This window comes from Choristoneura fumiferana, chromosome 6, assembly GCF_025370935.1.
Source record: "Choristoneura fumiferana chromosome 6, NRCan_CFum_1, whole genome shotgun sequence".
Classification (NCBI taxonomy): Eukaryota; Metazoa; Arthropoda; class Insecta; order Lepidoptera; family Tortricidae; genus Choristoneura; species Choristoneura fumiferana.
The window spans coordinates 5,208,904-5,230,165 of NC_133477.1; the positions used below are offsets into that span (position 1 = coordinate 5,208,904).

The window sequence follows — 21,262 nt, forward strand, 5'->3', positions numbered from 1 at the left end:
TCAATATAGTTAAGTTACCGCCTTTTTTACGTTGTTCAATTGGTTTAAAGGAATTAGAGCAAAATGAGTCATGATCGCTTTATAATTCGACTGTTTATACCTCGGTAGCATTCGTGACGTTACCCCAGAACGGTCAGCTTCCGTAGAAACAGAGAGGAACAAAGGGTGTTATACACTGAGAAGAGGCACGCAACTCGAGCATACGGCCACAGTTGCGGGAATTTTGTATTAAATCGAATAATCGATTCCGGTAACTGGCTCGCTAATGAGAGAATTTCAAAATAAATGGTTGTTGTAGGTACATACGTTTCCGTCGAAAGCTGATTCGTTGTTCTATTAATGACTTACATTTGTATATGCCCAAACTGCTGCAACTGCTACAGTTGGAAACTTTTCGAAAACTATCCGTTCGCATATATTTTTGAGGGGTGGTTACACGTTAACACGTTCTTGAAATGTTATTTCATAATAATACAAATATGATGGTGCGCTTGATGAGCTCAGTGACATCCAATACAATGCGAAATAATTACTAAACATTTTTATCGTTTCATCAAAAATATTCATATAATGATTCACGTGCATAGAAAAGATGGTTTATAATAATAGTCGTCGTAAGTATTTTATCAAAATTATTGGCTAATATCACAGAATAGAAAATAGTACAAGTATATATATTTCGCTATCAAGGGCTGATTTTAGTTAACTTTGATCTCATCTCGTGAGCCAAAACTTGAATTGACAAGATTTCATATTTCTAAGACTATAATTTGATTCGTTCTCTGTATTCTGTTTGGAAAGAGAGACGCTGAAAATTTCGCTACGATTATTAATTAATTTATTACAATTTTTTTAAGATGTGCTTAGTCTAAAAGGGTATAACTGCAAAACTACTACACAATGAACCCATTACTTTTGTCTAGCCTCTATTTAAAAAAAAAATCACACAAATCTGACGTACACGTTGTCAAAATTATAACAGCTCCTTTTTTGGTGACAAATTCAGATATATTTTTTTTGTATTTCTTTTAAAGAAATAAATTATAATAAATATTTTCCCATGTTCAGGAGGCTAAACTCTTTCGATTCCTGTAGTAATTTACAGGTGTTAAAAAAATTAAATCTTGTCAAACCCGTAAAATAAATAAAAAATTTGGGCAAAATTAAATTGTTGACAAATGAAAAGTACAAATTCATAAATGTCGTCCAAATTAAACATCAAAAAACGTGTGTTTCCTATGGGTTTATGGGTTTAATAGAACTTGGCAACATTTCAAAATAAGAAAGATAACATGCGCGCTTGAAATGTCTAATGAAGTTCTTTTTCTGTATAATATGTTTTTCATGATAATGTAGCAAAAGGTAACTTGGCATGCATTCAAAAGTAGAGGTCATTGACTGTACAAAAATGAATTCATACAAGGTATTCTCAATTTTTTGTAAAAAAAAAACTTCTGCTGCTTTATAGTAATTATTTATGATTTGGTGAGAGACGCAGTTTACTAATAATTTTATAATCAACCAATGTCTACCAGTACCATGAGTTTACAGTTACCTACTCGATAGCGACGGCGTAAATTATATGTACGGAGAATTGTAGAGCGCCTCTACAAATAATTTACGCCGTCGCTATCGAGTACGGTCACTGTAAACTCATATTAGTGGTACAGTAGCCAAACAGTAGTAGGTGCTTGTGCGTACAAAACTGACAAAACGCTGCTATCTTTGACTCTTGCGCTTACAAACTAATTTCTACTTAATTTCTTGATAAAAATAAGGAAAATCGAATATAAATAGCGTTGTGTGTAACACGTGGATAGACAACAGACACAATGGGATATGCTGATACTATTTATCATTGTTACGTTATCAAGGACCATTATCCCTTCCTAGAATCTGAGCTATACAATTATCGTAATTTCCTTGGAGAAGCGCGTAATTGCAAGTTGGAGGCTCCAAGCCATCCTGTACCAAATGATCTGCGATGACTATAAATTGTGCAATGCAATCGTGTGTGCTTGCTGATATCACACATACGGTTAATATGATTGTTTTATGAATCCTCTTCAATAGATGACTCATAGTACAGTCAACTGAAAATATATCGATTCGGCCAAAGTTGCAAAAAATATCTATACACGACCTTAATGTTATGTCAATAAAGTCGTGTATACATATTTTTGTAACTTCGGCCGTAGATATCGATATTTTTGCAGTTGACTGTTGCTTACATAGCTATATTGTATATCAATCCAATTTATAAAAAGTGTAAACAATCCGATTTCAACAAATTTCTTGTATAAACACCTACTGGATCGAATCAATAACACATTTATCTATAATTCGTGTCTTTTAACTAGATGTCTAATCACTTTTGTCACCGAAATTCACTTGATTTCAATATTCAATTTTCATTTGATAAATCTTCGTCAAAATTATCACGTTATTTCTTGAATAAAACACGTGAATAATCTGTAGTAGCATAGACTAGAAATATATATAATAGAAAATATGACATTATAAAAATCGATTAATGCTCTATTGAATAAGTGATTTTTATTTAGCTACACCCACTGGGTAAAATTGTATTCATTCTATCTGTATTGCATAACATCAGCATGTACCTCGACATACAATTTATGGCTTGATTAAATAAATTAAAATATTCACTTCATTAAAATTAAAATACTGCTTTTATTATTGAATAATCATCTTTGGAATTAAACCAAGTATTGTAAATAATAAAAATAGACAAAATTACTTTTAGCTATTAATTTAATCAATTAATCGATTTACTGAACAGATTCATTATTTATAGTTTCTAGGTTTTCACATCACTAAATGTCTGCGTTCGGGTCCATGACGACTTTGTTTACACTTTCTTTTCTTTGAAATACAATATAGTATAGTGGCTAGTTTACCCAAAGAAAAACCTTTAAAAGACTTATTCTACTGTCGAGATTGTTTGCCATGTAAGACTGTACCGTGTCTTGTCCATCCTTTAAAAAAATACATATACCCGCTAACGTCATAAAATTGACCGAAATGAATGAAAACTAATGTATTATTCGTCGCTTACGATAAACGCTTATCATCCACGACGATAACAAAGGTTCGAAGATTCGCGTAACTGATACTTTTATTATAAAAGTTTTATACGCATTATGTTAGAACTTGAAGAAAACAAATATTCTAACAAAATCGCAATACATATCGCTTAGAATAAACGTAAATCAAGATTTCATATAAATGATTGGAAATAAATAGAAACAGTAATCAACCATGAACTACGCAAACCACTTTGTATACAATTCTCATCAGTATTAACGTTTGCCACCTGCCGGCCGACCCAGATCAGAGCAGGTAACGGATCAAACATTAGGCAGATAATCACCCACTTAGTGCTAATAGTTTATGGAACATTAAAAGGGCTCGTTCATTAAATGTGTCCGCGAGTCCCAAGATAGTGTTTTTTATTGCATCAGGATTTAGTACCTGAGGCCCTAGGCATGGAGTCGATCTCAGTGTCGATTTGTCGTCTCTTTCTATAAAAATAGAGTAAAGGAGGAGGGGATGGATGGATGCGGCAAAGTCATACCAATTTGCAATAGGCTCAAGTTTAACGGTTAAATATTTTCGGAAACTTCTTACAAACACCCACGACACGATAGGCGATTTTTGAGCGTACCCATTGGTGATCGATTATATATTGTCCGTAACCAGTCAACGTGATATCTCTATCGGATGAATTGAATAAGTACACATACTCACTCAACCCACCATTAGATTTTACAGTAGGAACATATATTGATTTTATTTTGTACTAGCTTTTCCCGCGCACTTTGTCTGCGTATATTTCGATACTAGCTTTTGCCCGCGACTTCGTCCGCGTGGAATAGTAATTTGGGAAGTATTTAATTTATTTAGGATACCTATTCTGCCAATAATAGTACATAGAAACTTCTACGGTTCACCGAAAATAACCTATTTTAATTTAATACATTGCTATAAATAAAACTATTTTTTTTCTTCCATCCATCCATCCACCTGATGTTCTTTGGTAAAAACATAAATATTTTTCGGATAGCCACAATTTAGCAATACGACGTGTATTCTACCCTGCCACACAAAAGGACTAATTCTTCATAGTGAACTCTTGACACCTACGTCTTTATAGTAAGTTAGGAGGGTGGATATAATTAAGACGGCATTTTTTACTAAGCATAGCTACACATATTTCCGATAAATATACTTATATGTAGTAATTTGTTTGGAATTCCTTAAGAACTTTTCATCCTCATATTTTCAAGTAAATAGGTTGAAATTTGAAAAGCGCCGGAGCAAATGTTTTTAGGGTTCCGTACCTAAAAAGGAAAAAATGGAACCCTTATAGGATTACTTGCTATCCGTCCGTCCGTCTATCAAACTCTAAGTCAAGGCAATCAAAGATATAGTCATTAAAAAGGTGTTTCCAAACCTATTGCCTTAATAGAAAAAGTTATAAGGTACTTCCGGCTGTCCTAGAAACTTGAATTTTGCATAAAGGTAGCTCATTATTGCACAATAAATAAGAAAAAATCTGAATATCATAATTTTTATGTCTGACTGTCTATGTGATACGCCATCTAAAATGACCCCACATTGCGTACATTTCGCATATGAGCTTAGAAGGCTCTGCTAACACTGCATCATCCCCTCTGCAACATCCCCTCGCAGGTAAAATTTTCAAAAACGCTTGAACAAATATCTATATTTGTTATAAGTAGCCAATGCCAAGTTCCATAAAGAACCATCGATTTATCTTCGACAATGACGATTTTCCATATAAATTTCATCCCCTATTTCACCCCTCACAGGAAGAATTTTTAAAGACGCGCGAACAAATAATTATTTATCTCTTAGCACGTGCCCAAATGGCAAGTTTCATAAAGAACCGTCCAATTATCTTCGACAATGACGATCTTCCATATAAACTTCCATCCCCTATTTCAACCCCTTAAAGCCTCTTTTTCGCCATAAAAGGTAGCCTATGTTCTTTCCCAAGGTCTATTCTATCTCTGTACAAAATTTCATCAAAATCGGTTCAGCGGTTTAGGCGTGAAAGCGTAACGGGACAGACAGACAGACAGAGTTACTTTCGCATTTATAATATTAGTATGGATTTCTTATCAAGTGCCTAAATGCCAAGTTTCATAGTTTTATCTTTGACAGCGACGAACTTCCACCATATAAACTTTCATCCCCTATTTCAACCCCTTAAAGCCTCTTTTTTCGCGATAAAAGGTAGCCTATGTTCTTTCCAAGGTCTATCTATTTCTGTACTAAATTTCATCAAAATCGGTTCAGCGGTTTAGCGTGAAAGCGTAACAGACAGACAGACAGACAGACAGACAGACAGAGTTACTTTCGCATTTATAATATTAGTATGGATCTGGCTCAAAAATAAACAAAAGGCTGAATATTTCAAACGTCCTACCGCGCCTAACGTTCTTGTCCTACCGTGTATATATGGAATTACTTAATTAATAATAAATACCGACGTAAATTTACGACCAAAGAACAGGTATTTCAAGGCGTTTTTGTGTGTTTTAAGTTTTTAAATTATTTCATAGAAATCATAAATAAATTTACATAACTATCAAATATTTACACTTTTCTCGTTAACTACCTATACTTGGGGCAAAAAAGGTGTGGTTACGGAACGCTTAGCCAATAAGTTAGCCGTCTACACTTCGTTTTCGTAATAAAACAATTATATTTAATTACATAATTCCAAAGACATGTTTGCTTTGAAATTTTCGTAGTTTGTGATGTTCTGGGAATTCACGAAAAAAAAACATGGCAGCGTCGTGTCGCTATCAATTTAAATAAACACGAAACTGTTCTTCGTATTTTTAATAATTACAGTTAGATTAGCATTTACATGGAATTTTAAGATTACATCTCTAATTCCCAGTTAACTTTTGCCTTGGTGGTGCGGTTGTAAGTACGCACACATATATCAAGTAAGATATTTGCTAGATGATTTATGCTTGTTTGGTGTAGCCACAATGCTAATGCTACACCTACTTTTTTGGTTTGCTTTGTTAACACAGTACACACAAGCGGTTAAAATCTCCGTTCCTAACCACACCAGAGAATGCTGCCGATATGAAGAAAACTTTATTTTTGCACCGCACCGGTTTAGGCCATTAGACATCAGCCAGGGCGCAAGTTTATCTGATCGAATATATTTATAGGTACATTTACATATTTTAAAAGACCATCTTTAATGCACCCTTTTCGTCGACGGTACTTGACTATGACATGGTCTTTGGAATTTTGTATCAAATTTGGGTAAAAAAAAATTGCAAGTTTTTTTTATGCTTGGTCACCAGTGTAGAAAAAAGAAAAATCTACAAATAATGAAAAATATATGGAACCGACTTCAAAATCAAAAACCTTGAAAATATTTTTCTACTAGTTTGAAGTTGGTGCCTCTGGGCCAGCAGGAGTGGAACTATAGTCGTCTACCTCACCTAAATACTACATATTGGGCTTCAACCACTCCTGCTGGCTCGTGCTGAGGCACCGACTTCAAACTAGTAGAAAAATATTTTCAAGGTTTTTGAAGTCGGTACCATTTTTTTTTCATAGTTTTTAGCCAAAGTGCATCTCACAACGATTCCATTATGCTCAAACACAGCATAGTTATATCATTTTATAACAGAGTACCGGTCTTCTTTATCAGGGTCCAGTTCACCAAATGATACTTTCTGAATGTAAATACTTGACTTGATGTTAAAAATGCCGAAATCGCTATAGGTGTGCTTTACAAATTCGAGGGTTGCCCTCGATTTCTCTATGATCCCATCATCAGATCCTGACTTGGTTTCAATGGGACCACCTCGGAAGTATGTCCTTTAGACCTAAAAAAGAATTTTGAAATTCGGCCCACATTTGGCGGAGTTATCGCGTAACAAACATACAAAAAAAAATACACTCGAATTGAGAACCTCCTCCTTTCTTGGTGTCGGTTAAAAAGTTAAATAAACGGTAGCGTAATGTTGCACTAGGTAAAAGGCTGTAAATAAAATCAACAAAATTTAATGACAAAGAAAAACTAATGTGAGAATTAATTTTTAATTACTTAAAAAAAATGTTTAATTTCGATTTAAGTAGCGATCTCTCCGCTGCAATTAGTAAGTAATAAATAACACTGCCACGTGTGGTAATTGTAACCATACAATACCAAGTAGTTAACGGCTAATTCGCAAGCTCATTAGCGCTCTATAAAACGTTAATTGCCCCCCGACTGACATTAATCTGTTCCTCGAAAACCAAGACCTTTAGAATTACGATTCACCCATTTCCTTTTTTGCGCGGCTCTAATTTATCGACTTTAAACCAGTTAAAGCTCGGCAACACCGTGCCTCGGCAAAGTCGTAGTGACTCGGTTATTGCTGTAATAACTTAGCTCGTCTAGAAGAACGCTTTACTGGCCAATCATAAACAAAACTGGGCGACTGTCAGACGTCAATAATAAATAACTTACTGTGTTCTTTCTCGGAAAGAATTGTGTTTTTTTTGATGGACAACACTCTAATCGTTATCTATAAGTATATTATTAATCACTTATAGCCTCATTTATCTAACAATTACCTATGAGTATCTAAAATTTTATATTATTGAGGCATGCCACATGAATTATAGTGTCTGTGTGTAAACGTAGCTTAGATATTTAGGTACCTACTACAAGGTGGACGAGTTTGCAGAAAATATTGTTTCCGAGTATTCCGTAGCGCAACATGTTTGTGTTTCGCAAGGTTTTATTTCCAAGCGTTTTAATGGTGATCGATGCTTCGTTATCTAATAAAGTGGGAATAAGCACTTTCAAATACCAATGATCAGGGATGGACTCATTTTTGAATTTATAGTAGCTAAAAATATTTGCATTGAAATGCTAATGGGTATTTGAACAGTTTCAATGATTCAATATATACTCGTAAGTCCGAATTAAGTGCTATCCAAGGGTCAAGTACCTAGTATCAAAATGTATAAGACCATCATCCATGGATTAAATATATGGATATCTAGGTACATTTAATCCAACGATCAAATTTTTTAACCTTTGACTGTGCAAGCAGTCCTTAGGGTAGACATTTTCTACGGGACAACAGTGTACTAGTATGTACACTGTACACAGTCGACGCGCTAGAGGGTAGACAGAATTTGGTCTAAACAATATTAATTAACATTGACTCGCATTTTTTTAGATTCTACCAATGCTCATGACGCAAGTAGATACCTACCTCGAAATATCACGATTTCATTTAATGTAATCGCTGTCTACATCCCTTATGTCCATACTATATGTCTGATTAGTCACCACAGGCATAGCCAAAGAGAGAGCTTTGAATCCACCCTCAAAACATTAGGTTCATTTTATTATTTTTACCATATTTTCAGCTGTTTATTTTCTTGAACACAAATATATATTAAGACTTGGCTACGCTCGTGCAGTTTCTGCCCCTAAAAGTTTTGGCTAATTTTGACCAAACGTACAATTTACAAACCTAGATTTGTTTTCATTGGCAACATAAGAGTATCAAAGATTGGTGAAAATTAGCGTTTAGGATAGAGCACAGTTTTCACCGTTTATATGAAAAGGTTCAATAGTTTGCGGCGCATGCTGCGGGAGGTAGAGGGCGACGTTGCCAAGAGCACAGCCTAAAGTATCGCCAATATGTGGAAGAATTATATTTTTTCTTCTACAAATATAAAATTTTACTTGCAAATGTGATGAAAAACATTGTATGTCGCACGGGCGGTGCTAGAATTACAAACATCGACTCATTAAAGCCCTCAGTTTTCGACTTCGGGCTTCTAATAGACTCTCGTTCGTAATTCCTTATTTACCACCCTTAATACACAATGTACTATTAAACTAATCTGACAAAATGGTACAATAAAAAATGAAAAAAAATTTTTTTTTATAGTATATATATCTCCCATAGACGTAGTGGGGGTGATTTTTTTTTCTCATCCAAACTTGTAGTGTGGGATATCGTTGGATAGGTCTTTTAAAACCATTGGGGGGGTTGCTAAAACGATTTTTCGATTCAGTGATTTGTTTGCAAAATATTCAACTTAATTAAAGTGCAAATTTTCATTAAAATCGAGCGTCGAGCACGAGACAGATCGAGCACCGCAGTATCATGCTACTGGAATAATGTAAACAGGGCCTGACGGAGGATCCAGCAATCTTACCTTAGTGGGTGTAGAGGCAGCGGGGCGCAAATGGGCGCGGCCGGCGCCGCCGGCTTGCCGGATGGCAGCCATCAGGTTCGAGCGTGCGTCGCCGGCGGGCGCGGGCGCTGGTTGCTTGCTCTCCCTGCTGGGACAACGGACATCACATATACAAACAGTGCTAACATCCCGCAACACAGATAAGGCAAGCGACACCATAAATTAACTTTTCAATTTTGACATTGTGCAGAGAATTTTCGTTATACCTGCTATTATTTTTAATTATTGTCAAAATATATATGGAATGCAGCTTAAACCAGGTTTAACAAATAAAAAATCAATTTAGCATGTTTTATTGCAAACAAAACCTTCCAAATTTTCTAAATACCTATAACAATTTAAATATTTTCTTTCTTAAGCCAAACCAAGTAAATATTAAGGCGACCTTGCGCTACCCAAACACTTTCGTTTTAGCAACCCTTTTTCATGCCTATGTCTTCAAACCATAAATAACCCAAGCATTTTTATACCTAGGATATTGAGTGGTGAGGAGGGAAGGGTGACCGGGTATGGTTGTCACAGCGGTTGTAATAAACAACTTATCAAACGAATAAGTGTATTCTACTGGTGGCAAAAGATAACAAGAAGCCTCCCTCTAATTTTACGTAACTTATAGTCGATGAAATTATTTGTTCGTTTACTCGTAGTTGTTTGTTACAGACAACCAATCCCTGAGACAACCATACTCGGTCCTACAGGCACCAGCAAAAGTGGATGAGCGATTGAGGTGATCAAAATGTTGTACACACGACAAATCATAATACACATTAAATGAAATGAAATATTAAGAGGGTCCCCATACAAGAATCGTATTGTTTTTATTTGTGTTGTATCTCTACAACAAACGCCAAACTCGAAAAGATGATAGCTTGAGGATATGTTTGCATATCGACAAATAACAAAAACTGACCAAGCGTGAGTCAGTGGTATTAAAAATTTGTAATTTAATTGTCTGTCAGCGACTGTGCTTAATGAACTTAACTTACATGTCAGTCAGTTTTTTTATTGCCCTATTGTAATTATAATATAACCAATAAATTGCAATTATGGGTCGGGTCCCGTTGGCCTTAATTGCATTTAGCCTTGGCGAGCAAAACGGCTCAGTAGTACACTGACCAAGTATGCAAAATGACTTGGTTATATAATGCCATGATTACAAAATTGTCCAAATTTTAGGAAGACTTACTTAGCAAAACGTCTAGGTCGTGAAATGCTCAAGTAGGCAGAATGACTCAATTGTGTAAGGTCTTGATTGTATTAAATAGTTTTACAAGACCAGACCAGACCATTTACCTACTAAAACATTATGACATTAAGTCGTTTTACAGCCAAGTCATTCCGTCTACTATATGCCTTATAGCAATGAGGGCGTTTTACAGACCAAGGCATTTTGCTAACCGGACAAAATACAACTAAGGTGCTCTGCTCGCCAAGGCTAAATGCAAGTAAGGCCAACGGGACCCGCCCCAATATCATAGTTATTGTAACTATAACCAATGTAAAACCAGCCGTCAAATCTTCGGTTAAGAAAATTTGTGCAAGGAAACATTCACTTAGGTAACCTTCGATTTTCTAGCCGGTTCTACATTGGTTATAGTTACAAGTACCTAAGTGCAAATAACACTTTGTACCAAATATCCCCTTCCTCCTCCTCACATATACATAGTTATTTTTGGATTAAAAAAAATATTACAGTAAGTAGGTTTAACAAGACAGCAAATAAATAATATTCGATCAAAGCAATAAATCGAATAGTTACTGCATACTAGTAAGGAACCCTATATCACAGAAATTAACTAATTTATGTGCGTGGCCTGATACGTACTTGGCGAGTATAGTTGTATGTCTTGCAAAGCTCATAATATCCCGCATCATAACTAAAAAAGCCTTATCTTATTACGTCAAGGTGCTGGTAGAAACAAGACAAGATCGCAGTACAAAAATCTTTTGCTTCAACCACGCTGCAGATCGGACATTTATATAAGGAATGCCTATAACATGTGCATAAAAGTGTACAATACCCTGCCTGAAAATATAAAAGTACTACAGGGCACCCAATTCAAGTCCACAATGAATACATGGCTCCTAAATAACTGTTTTTATACGATCAATGAATATTTTAATCATATCTAATGCTGCTTCTAGTTATATTTAATGCCATTTAGATTTAATTTAAATCTGCACTTCCTATGGTTAACTTTAATATTTTATATGAATACCTATGTGACATCTTGATATTATTTGTAATTTATTGATATTATAATTATTGTAATTTCTGACATTGTAATTTAGTATGAAATAATAGCTGAAATGTAGTAACTAATCTATCTGAATATTGTACACCATGAATATGGTAGATTACGGTCATGTACTTAATTATATTTATATTTACCATCTACATCTCTGTACCCGTTTTCATGCAATAAATGAATGAATTATGAATAAAAAAAAACAAAGTCAATTTTGTTGCCGTCGAAACATTAATGGGTCCTTTTACCAGTTTATTGCTTTATTTCGAACAACATTTAATTAGTGATTCCACCTAAAAGAGCTGTAAAATTATATAGACCGTCGGTCCAAGAAATTATTAATTGAATTACTTCGAGGAGCGAATTAGAGACTAATTTAAAAGCAATGTGAGCCGAAGGAGAAACCTATACTATAGAGCTAGTAGAATACTAAGTTCGTGTCTTCGTCCACAGACTCGATTTAATTAACTCAATCAGCTTCAATGAGATAAAATGTTTTGAAAAACTTTTAAGTACTTAAATCTTTTAAGTAAGAAAATGAGTGACGCTCTTTACAGCAAAGTGAATATTCCAGACAAAGCCAAGAAAAAATATTCAACGCGGATAGCAATTCCACAGTAGCAATGACACAAACAAGCACTGTACCCATTTACAGCCACTTCCAGAACTGTCACGCGCAGGGTTAATTAGGTCAAAATGGGCGATAACGAGTAGTCTATTCAAAACACAATGAACCGCCTCTAGCTAAAAACAGGAAACGATACTTCCCAACATTCAACTTCTCAGTACCCGCCGTATTTCAAACAGCGCGTAGCACGAATTGCGCGCGAATAATTGTATGTACCTTACCCAGTCTAAATTATGCATCCCAGTGCGATCGATAAAAGTTACGTGTTGCGTGGGCGATAAGGTGAGCCGATTGCGTAATCAAGGAACGGTCCGTGCGATCAAACAACACATGTAGTACATTACTGAAGCTATGGCTACGCTATGTATAGCTGGGCTTATTTAGTAGGGTGACCTTTAAATATTGATCGGTGGCGAGCTCCAGGCTAGGGCTAGACTGACGGGCGCCCGGGTCTATAAGTTAGGCATATTGCTTATTTATCCACAGGGGAAACGCGTTTGTAACAAATCAATGAGGGTACAGCGAGCGATTCCCTACCCTCAATAACTTGTTATAAACGCGTATCATATCATTAAGTTTCTCAAGAAAGCAAAGTCTCGTTCAATACAATACAATGTGTAGCTTAGTCTGTATTAGTTGAAATTGATCCGAGATATTAATGAATTAATGTTATCGTGAAATATATTAAATCTAGGCTGATGTATACGTAATGTTTGGTATGTTTCGTAATAGGTAGATACTTGGTGCGAATTGACATTCGTGTTTTTTAAACATTCGTATCATTGTTCGTATGTGTTATCTAAGTCTTATTTCTAGAAGATAATAAAATTTGCGTACACGAAGATATTTATATGAACTCTATACTAACGTTTATTTTTATGATTTTCAGGAACGTTTCCCGTGAAGTCATTTTAAGGAAATGTTTACATTTCTTATAAAAAGGAAAACCCGAACCAAATGTTATTTGTGTTAGTGCGTTCTATTTAATGTAAGCATTCGTCATGGATATAAGTAGAATAGAAATGGTTTAACCCTTTTCCAGGCATAGGGCATATAGTGACTACATAAATGTACACAAATATTAGACCTTGCTGAAATGTAAATATGGTACAAAATCAATTGAAGTAGTTAAAAATATTAATCGTTATAAAATTAATCCAGCTTAGATAAACAATATAAAACTATGATTAATTTTTTTGCAGCATATCTAAATTAGCGGGCCCTGGAAAAGGGTTAATATCTAAACACAAAGTTCTGGTTTTTCATATTGAGATTAATTACTCTTTACAAATTATGAGAGATTCTTCCTGTCGTCAACCGTTGACGCAAATTTGTGTCGTGTCAATTGTTTTACAATAGTAAAAGATAATCCAGTGTAGGACTCAAGTATACAACTGTTGTAGATGATAATACTGTATACTTTTATTTCGAATCAAAGTGTTGAATATGACGCGTCATATTCAAAATTCTCAGTAAAACATAGCGTCAGATTTCGACCACTACACCAACCCTTGGTCACTGCGGCGGATTACGTCACTGTTCTGTCTGTTCAACGGTCAAATGTTTGATACAGTTGGCAGCCTAGCTTTGGTAGAACATAAAACAAAAGGAAAGCAAGAAATTTTATTATCTAATTAGAAGTAAGTTTGAACCCGCAAGCCCGTTACTAAACAAGTTTTTGAGAGGAAAAATATGCGTCCGGTGGAGAAATATTTGCTATTTAAATAACGTTACTTCAGCATCACTACTGAGCACGAGATGCAAAGAATAGAACCCACAGACATGTAAAATCAATTAGGTCATTTTAAAGGATCTTCTTTCATTTATCATGTTCATATCCAGCTCAAATCTTTCCCACTGCCGAGTATGGAAATTGATTACATGACAATATTATATTTGGACTCCAAATGTAGGTACCTAATATGTATGTACGTTGTACAAATATCTTTTATTGTACACCATAATTCAGTGCAATAATTTTATACCGACACAAAACCTACGGTGAAGGCTTAAAGCTGCGATTTGATGTCATCAATGTTCCTTTCTAATCGGCCCTATATATTACCCAGGTAGGGCCAACCCGAAAGAGGATATTGTAGCAGCCGTTCTAGTAAATATTTACGTTTTAGCCACTTCAGCGAATGACTTGCAAACAATACACCTATTTCTGCGCCAATATATCACCTAATTATAAGCCCAAAGCGCCCGTTGTTGAATGAAAATTACCGAAATAAATTTCAAGATCAATAGATATAAACATAGTTTGCTTCCGAACGTCGGCGAAGCTCCAAATAGCTATTCGCGGGAAACCCCTATTAAATATTCAACGTATTGACTGAGATGTGCATTCGGATTCGCTTTCCTCTTCAATCGATTGATTGCCTAAAACCGTTTTGAGTAGGTTCCAAAGACCTTGTAAATAGAGACTGGAAACTCGATTCAAAATATCCCACGAATATAATAAATGCGAAAGTCTGTTTGTTAGTTTGTTTGTTTGTTACTTCACCGCTGAACCGATTTAGATGAAATTCGGTATACAGATAGTTTCGAGTCCCGGGGATAAAAACTATCCTATGTCCTTCATAGGATAGTTTTTATCCCGGAAAATTTCATAGTTCCAGCGGGATAGTGAAAAACGAATTCTACGCGGACGGAGTCGCGGGTAACAGGCTAGTCTTAAATAAAAATACTTCAGCGTCATAAAAGAAATACAAGTTCTTGCAAATACTTCCAATGTATTTTGAGGAATGACACGATTGTGTCGTATAAAAATACTCTTATTTAAATTGCCGTTCGCCGTAAGGTTTCCATTTGTCTCACTGAGGAGATGTTGTAAAGTAGATTGCTGAATGAAACAAAACAAACTGAACTTTAGCATTTCTCCGAACTGGGGACGGCCATTATTTCCTTGTTATAAACCTTACGCCTACGTATGGCCATTTACCATTGGGTTTGCAAAGTTACTGATGGTAATAAATGCATAAGATTTACATTTTATGATATACTAGCCTTTACCCGCGGTTCCGCTCATTACCATTTCATGACTATTTGTCTGTTTCCGCCTTTCTCTGTTGAAAACTTGTAAAAATTAAAAAAAAAAAAATTTTTAGTTTTTTCTTTCTTTAAATCATTAATTCTAGAAGTTGGAATTAAAATCAGGGATTTCGCAAAAGTTCGCTAGAAATTCGCTATCTCAATATATTATTAGGCATAAAAAGTATGCAATTATAGTCTTCTCAGGGTCGCAAACTATCTCCATTACTTTATAGTCGTAATAAACCGGACTTGTTGTGTCAGTCCCAAACGATCACCACAAGGACAAATGAAAGGAAAGGGATAGATGATCAGTAATGAATCACCGTGATATTAGCACAGGTATGGGTCTTTTAGCAAGTGTTTACTCGTAAATAGGTTTATGTGTATTTTCAACTAGAGGACTAACATCATGAAGTTCTTCACACCACACAGACTGCCAAGTCCCAAGTCCAAGACGAAAGAGCTGGTGTAACTTTGGAGTCATAAATATATATAAAATAAAAACCCAGTACATAGTAGATAAATGACAAACTTTTAAAACAATTAAAACACTAGAGAATATAAACGCTAATTTTCAAACAATTACATAAGTATAATATAGCATAAGTTAATCTGAACTACGTTCGGCGTACGTATGCCGTATCTAGTTATAACGATTCCATGTATTTCTTGTTTTGCTACTATTGTCGCTCGCTGCATGCAGTGCGAGCGGCACCGGATTATTATTGTCAAAGTACCCTTTTTCTTGTTAATAACTTAATTTATTTGTGCGCTTATAACAAATTTATGTTAATTATTTTATGTTTGTCTCATATAAGTGAATTGTACAATTATTTATGAGATTTAATTATTTTAAACCTTAATTTTCGTGTCACAATGGAAAAAGTTAATGAAAATTATAACTACCTGCTAACGCAGCTTTAACGGTGTGCAACTTTTTGGTCTTCACCCTCATACCAATTCTATGGTGGTGCTGAACTCTTCGTTTTATTATACACGTGTTGTGTAGGTTAACCGCTAGCACTATAGCACTGACTCATTGCTAAAACCCAATTACGCATAAAATTATCCAGATGTTATCATATCATACATACACAAGGACAATCTGGACAATTCTTAATCTGAGCGACGTAAGAGGTAAAATCTTTAATTTTAAGAAATTCTGAAACTACACTTTCAAAAGGTCGTACTATCTCGTCGTCGTGTAAACTTTGGATGGACGCACAAGTTTATCATTTTAGCGTATCTAGATCAGTGTATCGTATCAAGTACTAAGTAGTAGGTAGTAAACAAAGACGCTTGCTCAGATATTTAATATAACTCCGTGGGTACCTATTTGGTATTAATTTTAGCTTGATACCATCACGTGTTCCAGAGAAAAAGTCTAGAAAGTCTGATAAATAACAAAGCGATATGAAAGAGAAAGACTGATAAAATAGTACATTTAGGCGGTAAATACGTAATTACGAACGAGAGTCTATTGGAAGCCCGAAGTCAAAGACTGAGGGCTTTAATGAGTCGATGTTCGTAATTCTAGTACCGCCCGTGCGACATACAATGTTTTTCATCACATTTGCGAGTAAAACTTTATATTTGTAAAAGAAAAAAATATAATTGTTCCAAATATTGGCGATACCTTAGGCTGCGCTCTTGGTAGCGCCGCTCTCCCCCTCCCCCTCCCGCAGCATGCGCCGCAGCGTGCGTGTGCATGTGGTCCTGCAGCAGCGCGCGCAGCAGCCATCAGTACGGGCACGGACTCATTTACCGACCTTGGGCTTCATGGCAAGCAAATTAGTACGCGCAATGACTTATTTACCGACCACGGGTTTCATGACAAGCACATTAAGGTCGAGGGTTTTATTTGGGGGGTTGCAACCAAGGTAGCCTGCATGTTACGACACGTTTACGAGCAAGTGTGATGAAAAAGTATTAGATAGGATTCCTTTTTCTTTTTGCAAGTATTAAGCCCTAAAAAGCCATTCATTAGAATCACATTAGAATCGATACCGTTATCTAGAGAGAGACAATCAGATATAGCAAAAAGTATATTATGAAAATGAAAAGGGGGTACGTCAAAAATGGTGCCAAATTGTCGCATTCATTATAAAAGTACGAAGATGAGAAATAACTGAAGCAAGAATACATGACCAGAAAAGACCATGGCCTGTCAACCTTCAATGTAAATAAATGGATAAAGTAATGTTGGTAATGAATTGAATTGGAGCAATAAATAAAGCAAATTGGCCCCGGTTTTTACTATTAAAAGGGGTGACCACATTTAAAACACCTCTCCAAAAAAGTTTTGGAAAAAAGAAAGATTAGGTACAGTTCATCAATCACGAATTAAATTTTTTGAGATTGATAAGAAAATCTCTTTATTGTACATAGAACATGAAATTAACAGTTAACAAGAGAAACAGATAATAATATAATATATGGTTGTTATATTTGAACTGTATGGTGTGTCGCGTAGTTCTGTATCGGATGCCAACCTGGATCCACGTAATATCAGCGTCGAGCCACCTTTAGTGACCCGGCAAGTGCTGAGTGGACTCCTTTTTCGCATTAGTATTTTACCTTTAATTTATCTTTTTTTTTTCATCTTAGCATGAACATGTCTGTACCTAATTCTTACTTATGCGAAATAAAGATTTATTATTATTATTATTATTATTATTAAAATGAAGTTGACACCTTTAATTTTTTTAACTTAGCGGAATATCTGCAAAAAATGATTTCACTCAACTGCATTTTACATGACGCAGAACCTTGCTCAACTTTATTATTCGGCGCGTAACTTACTCTCACGTCAATAACAAAATTAGTACACGATTCTTCTCAACACAACCGTATCGCATTTACATCGTAGCTACAGACAGGGCACATCCATAAACGTACTGGCAAAACAATACATTGATTTGCATGCATGCGATAATTAGAATATGCGCGTGAACTGCTCACCGATTCTGCAGGGCTACTACGAAACTCGAAACTCGAAGTTCGTGTCGTGCGGTCCCTCTGACACCTATACTATTTAATACGAGAGCGAGAGGGATGGTACGATACGAACTTCGAGTTTCGAGTTTCGTAATAGCCCTGCTGATTTACGATCTATCGCGCAGAGCGGTCGTTTATCGGCGGCGTTGGTCGCAATGATGCGGTACAAGGCACTAGAGGTAAGACATACTAGGCAAAACGCGGACTAAGTCTTGCGAGTACGCGTCCACAAAAAGACTAGATCCAAAGACTAGGTCCACGAGTATCTACGAGTACTTAACTCAATTGACTCATTGCGTAAACAAAATGATTCCCGTAAATGCGTATACACCGTACTAGTTTTAGTAGTTTTACGAATATCGAACGAATTCCACGTCACAGTTCAGTCTTCACACTTAATATTTTTTTAATTTAAAAGTATATTAAATACCGACTAAAAACTTCCCTTTATACTTTATACAGGCTTGGGACTGTCAGCAATTTTTATAAATTTTTCAGTTAAAAAGTGTACATAAATGCTTGTTTTAAAGTTGGCGGAACGTTGTCAGCCGCCGTAGTCCTAAATACTCGCTTGCTAAAAGAATCGCGGGCGGGAACGCGTACTCACGCGTCCAAGCCAAAACCAATTCCAAAAACCTATTCCAGTAAATACGTCTCACCTCTACAAGGCACGACTGACGCGCGACTGGATAGACGTGCGATTGTGCAGATTTATTCTTCAACTGTTTTTAGTAGTTTCATATAAAACAACATTTCATATACTAAATGCAAAACTGGCCCAGAAAAGGAAGTATGCAAACAAAACCACCCCGATGTTTTTTGCCTGTAGTGATGGGATGATAATTTTTGCATGAAAGGCTTTTTGTATGAAAAAAAAAACCCCGCCCTAACCCGATTTTTCTGTTACAAAATGTAAAAAACCAGCAGTCTTTCCTTTGTAGTAACTAATATTTTCTCTATAATACTCCACCTTAAAGCTGTGCTGCATCTTTATGCATATTCTTAAAATTACCCTCGCGGAATCTTGTCAATTGAGTGATAATTGGCAATACCCAAAATTCAAATGAACTAATTAGGTCTAACCTGCGGTTTGATTAGATAGAACGCCATAACTCTTTATATGGCACACTGGTCTTTGTTTGACTCGTAAAAAAACATCAACAACTACTGCAAAGTTAAAAAATAATTGTCATTCGAGGAAATTCACGTCTTTCCTTCAAAAAATTAATCTTCGACGAATAAGGCTGGCAAGGTTAGCGTGTTCGAAATTTCAACCGCTACAATTAAGCTGAAACATCTCTGATCTTATGTTGTTGCCTTGTGTGACGAATGTGCAGCGCCTTATTCGGATTTCATTAGTCTGGAGGAACAATAGTCGCGCCAAACGCGAGCGGCGCTTGTGGCTTGTAATACTTGTTAATATTAAATGAAATAACTCCATAACCGTAGGACGTGGAAAGAATAGCATCGGACCAGGCAGTAGGTACTCAACGAGCTAATCAAGGGCGTATCATATCACAAGTCGTTTCCTTCTTTCCGTCATGACAAGATAAACGTTTTCAAGAAGATAGATTTTAATGATACTTTGGCACTTGGGAATTCGACGAACGAGGAAATAATTACAGGTTAATGCATAATGGTTAGGTTTACGTTACCGAGAAATCATGTTAAGAGGTTCCATGTATTCCTCCTAGAAATTTCGATCAAATAGTTAAGTATTACTACGAATAGAATACGCAAACGCAAATTACATTTTAATTATTTTTGATAGCACCGAATTCAATATTCGGTTTAGTTACGCTTAATACTTCTACATAAATTAAATTAATTTAATTGGTGATTATTGATTAATGTGTCTGAATCATTTTATGTAAATCTGACGAGTAAATAAAAATTGATGAAGATTTCAAGGTTTCTGACATAATATTAAGTTTTTCGTCAGCATAATTAAATCGATCTAAAACAAAAACAATTTTCGTTGGTATCGTGTCCAATTTATATTCTTTGTGTTATTTCATACACAAATTCATTTAAGTGACCAAAAGTCGAAATAATAATATAGAATTTTGTTTACTTCATAAGAAAATTGAGATTGAATCCTGTTCATAAGTTTTAGTCATGTCAAGTAAGACGGACATATAAAACCTTGTTCCAACGTAAATGTGTTATGCGGAACACGCCGCGCATTTTGTTTTCAAAACGGTTGTTTCTAGTTAACCAAATACGGAGAACTGGGAGGTTCATAAACATCTATTCTCGACGTCGCCGACGGCCATTGCTGTAAATTTAAGACTTATTCGCAAATCTAGAAACTACAGAAGGAGCGCCCTTGCTTATTCTTCGCTTTATTTAATAACCAACCAACATATATATTTCTTACCGGATATATTTAGGCCGTGTTTACCTTTAATCGAATTCAATTTAAAATGTTAAAATTAACGTATTTGTACTTTGTTATTGTTGTATAGACAAAACCATTTTTAATGGTAAATTAAAGAAATAATATATTCAATTTAATTGAATGAAAAGTAACGTATTTGTACTGTGTTATTATTATGTTGTATAGACAAAACCATTTTTAGACAAGGAATTATATTTATTTGTATTTTCGTTTCATCAATGAAATTCACGTGGCCCTTATTTTCTTTTGAGCAGTATATAATATTTAATTAAAATAACCGTGAATCATTGAACATGGTTATTCGGTATCAATATAACAAAATAAGCTAAGGATTAAACAGTACTTAATTTAATTAGAATAGTACACTGTACAACATTAACTAAAAACGTCTACGACGAGCATATTGATCGTCACCAAAAGTAGATTTCTAAGTGCAATCTGAGTGTCGGAGCTCAGAATAACAAACTATTCACCAGCTTAAATCAATCCAACCGCTGGGTGAATACCCTTAAATCCATAGGATAGCGCGGACGATTTAAGTCGTAGTTAAGGCGATTTATTTGTCGTTCATCCTGATTAATATTCCACCGGCCGGCGAGCGTCGGGCTGTAAGCCGTAACAGCCGGCCCGTGGAAAACGACGTTTTTCACAGAAACCATTACC

General features: G+C 35.4%; 1 protein-coding gene across 4 annotated transcripts in view; it reads right to left on the bottom strand.

The window, feature by feature from the left end:
* Nucleotides 1-21,262, bottom strand: part of wash (WASH complex subunit washout) — a 67,935-nt gene that overhangs the window by 39,369 nt on the left and 7,304 nt on the right. For 3 of the 4 annotated variants that reach the window (XM_074088945.1, XM_074088946.1, XM_074088944.1), the window contains exon 5: nt 9,250-9,376. In XM_074088945.1, the coding sequence (XP_073945046.1) occupies nt 9,250-9,376 (127 nt within the window). The remainder of the gene's footprint in view (nt 1-9,249; nt 9,377-21,262) is intronic. The other variant, XM_074088947.1, reaches the window with a different exon arrangement.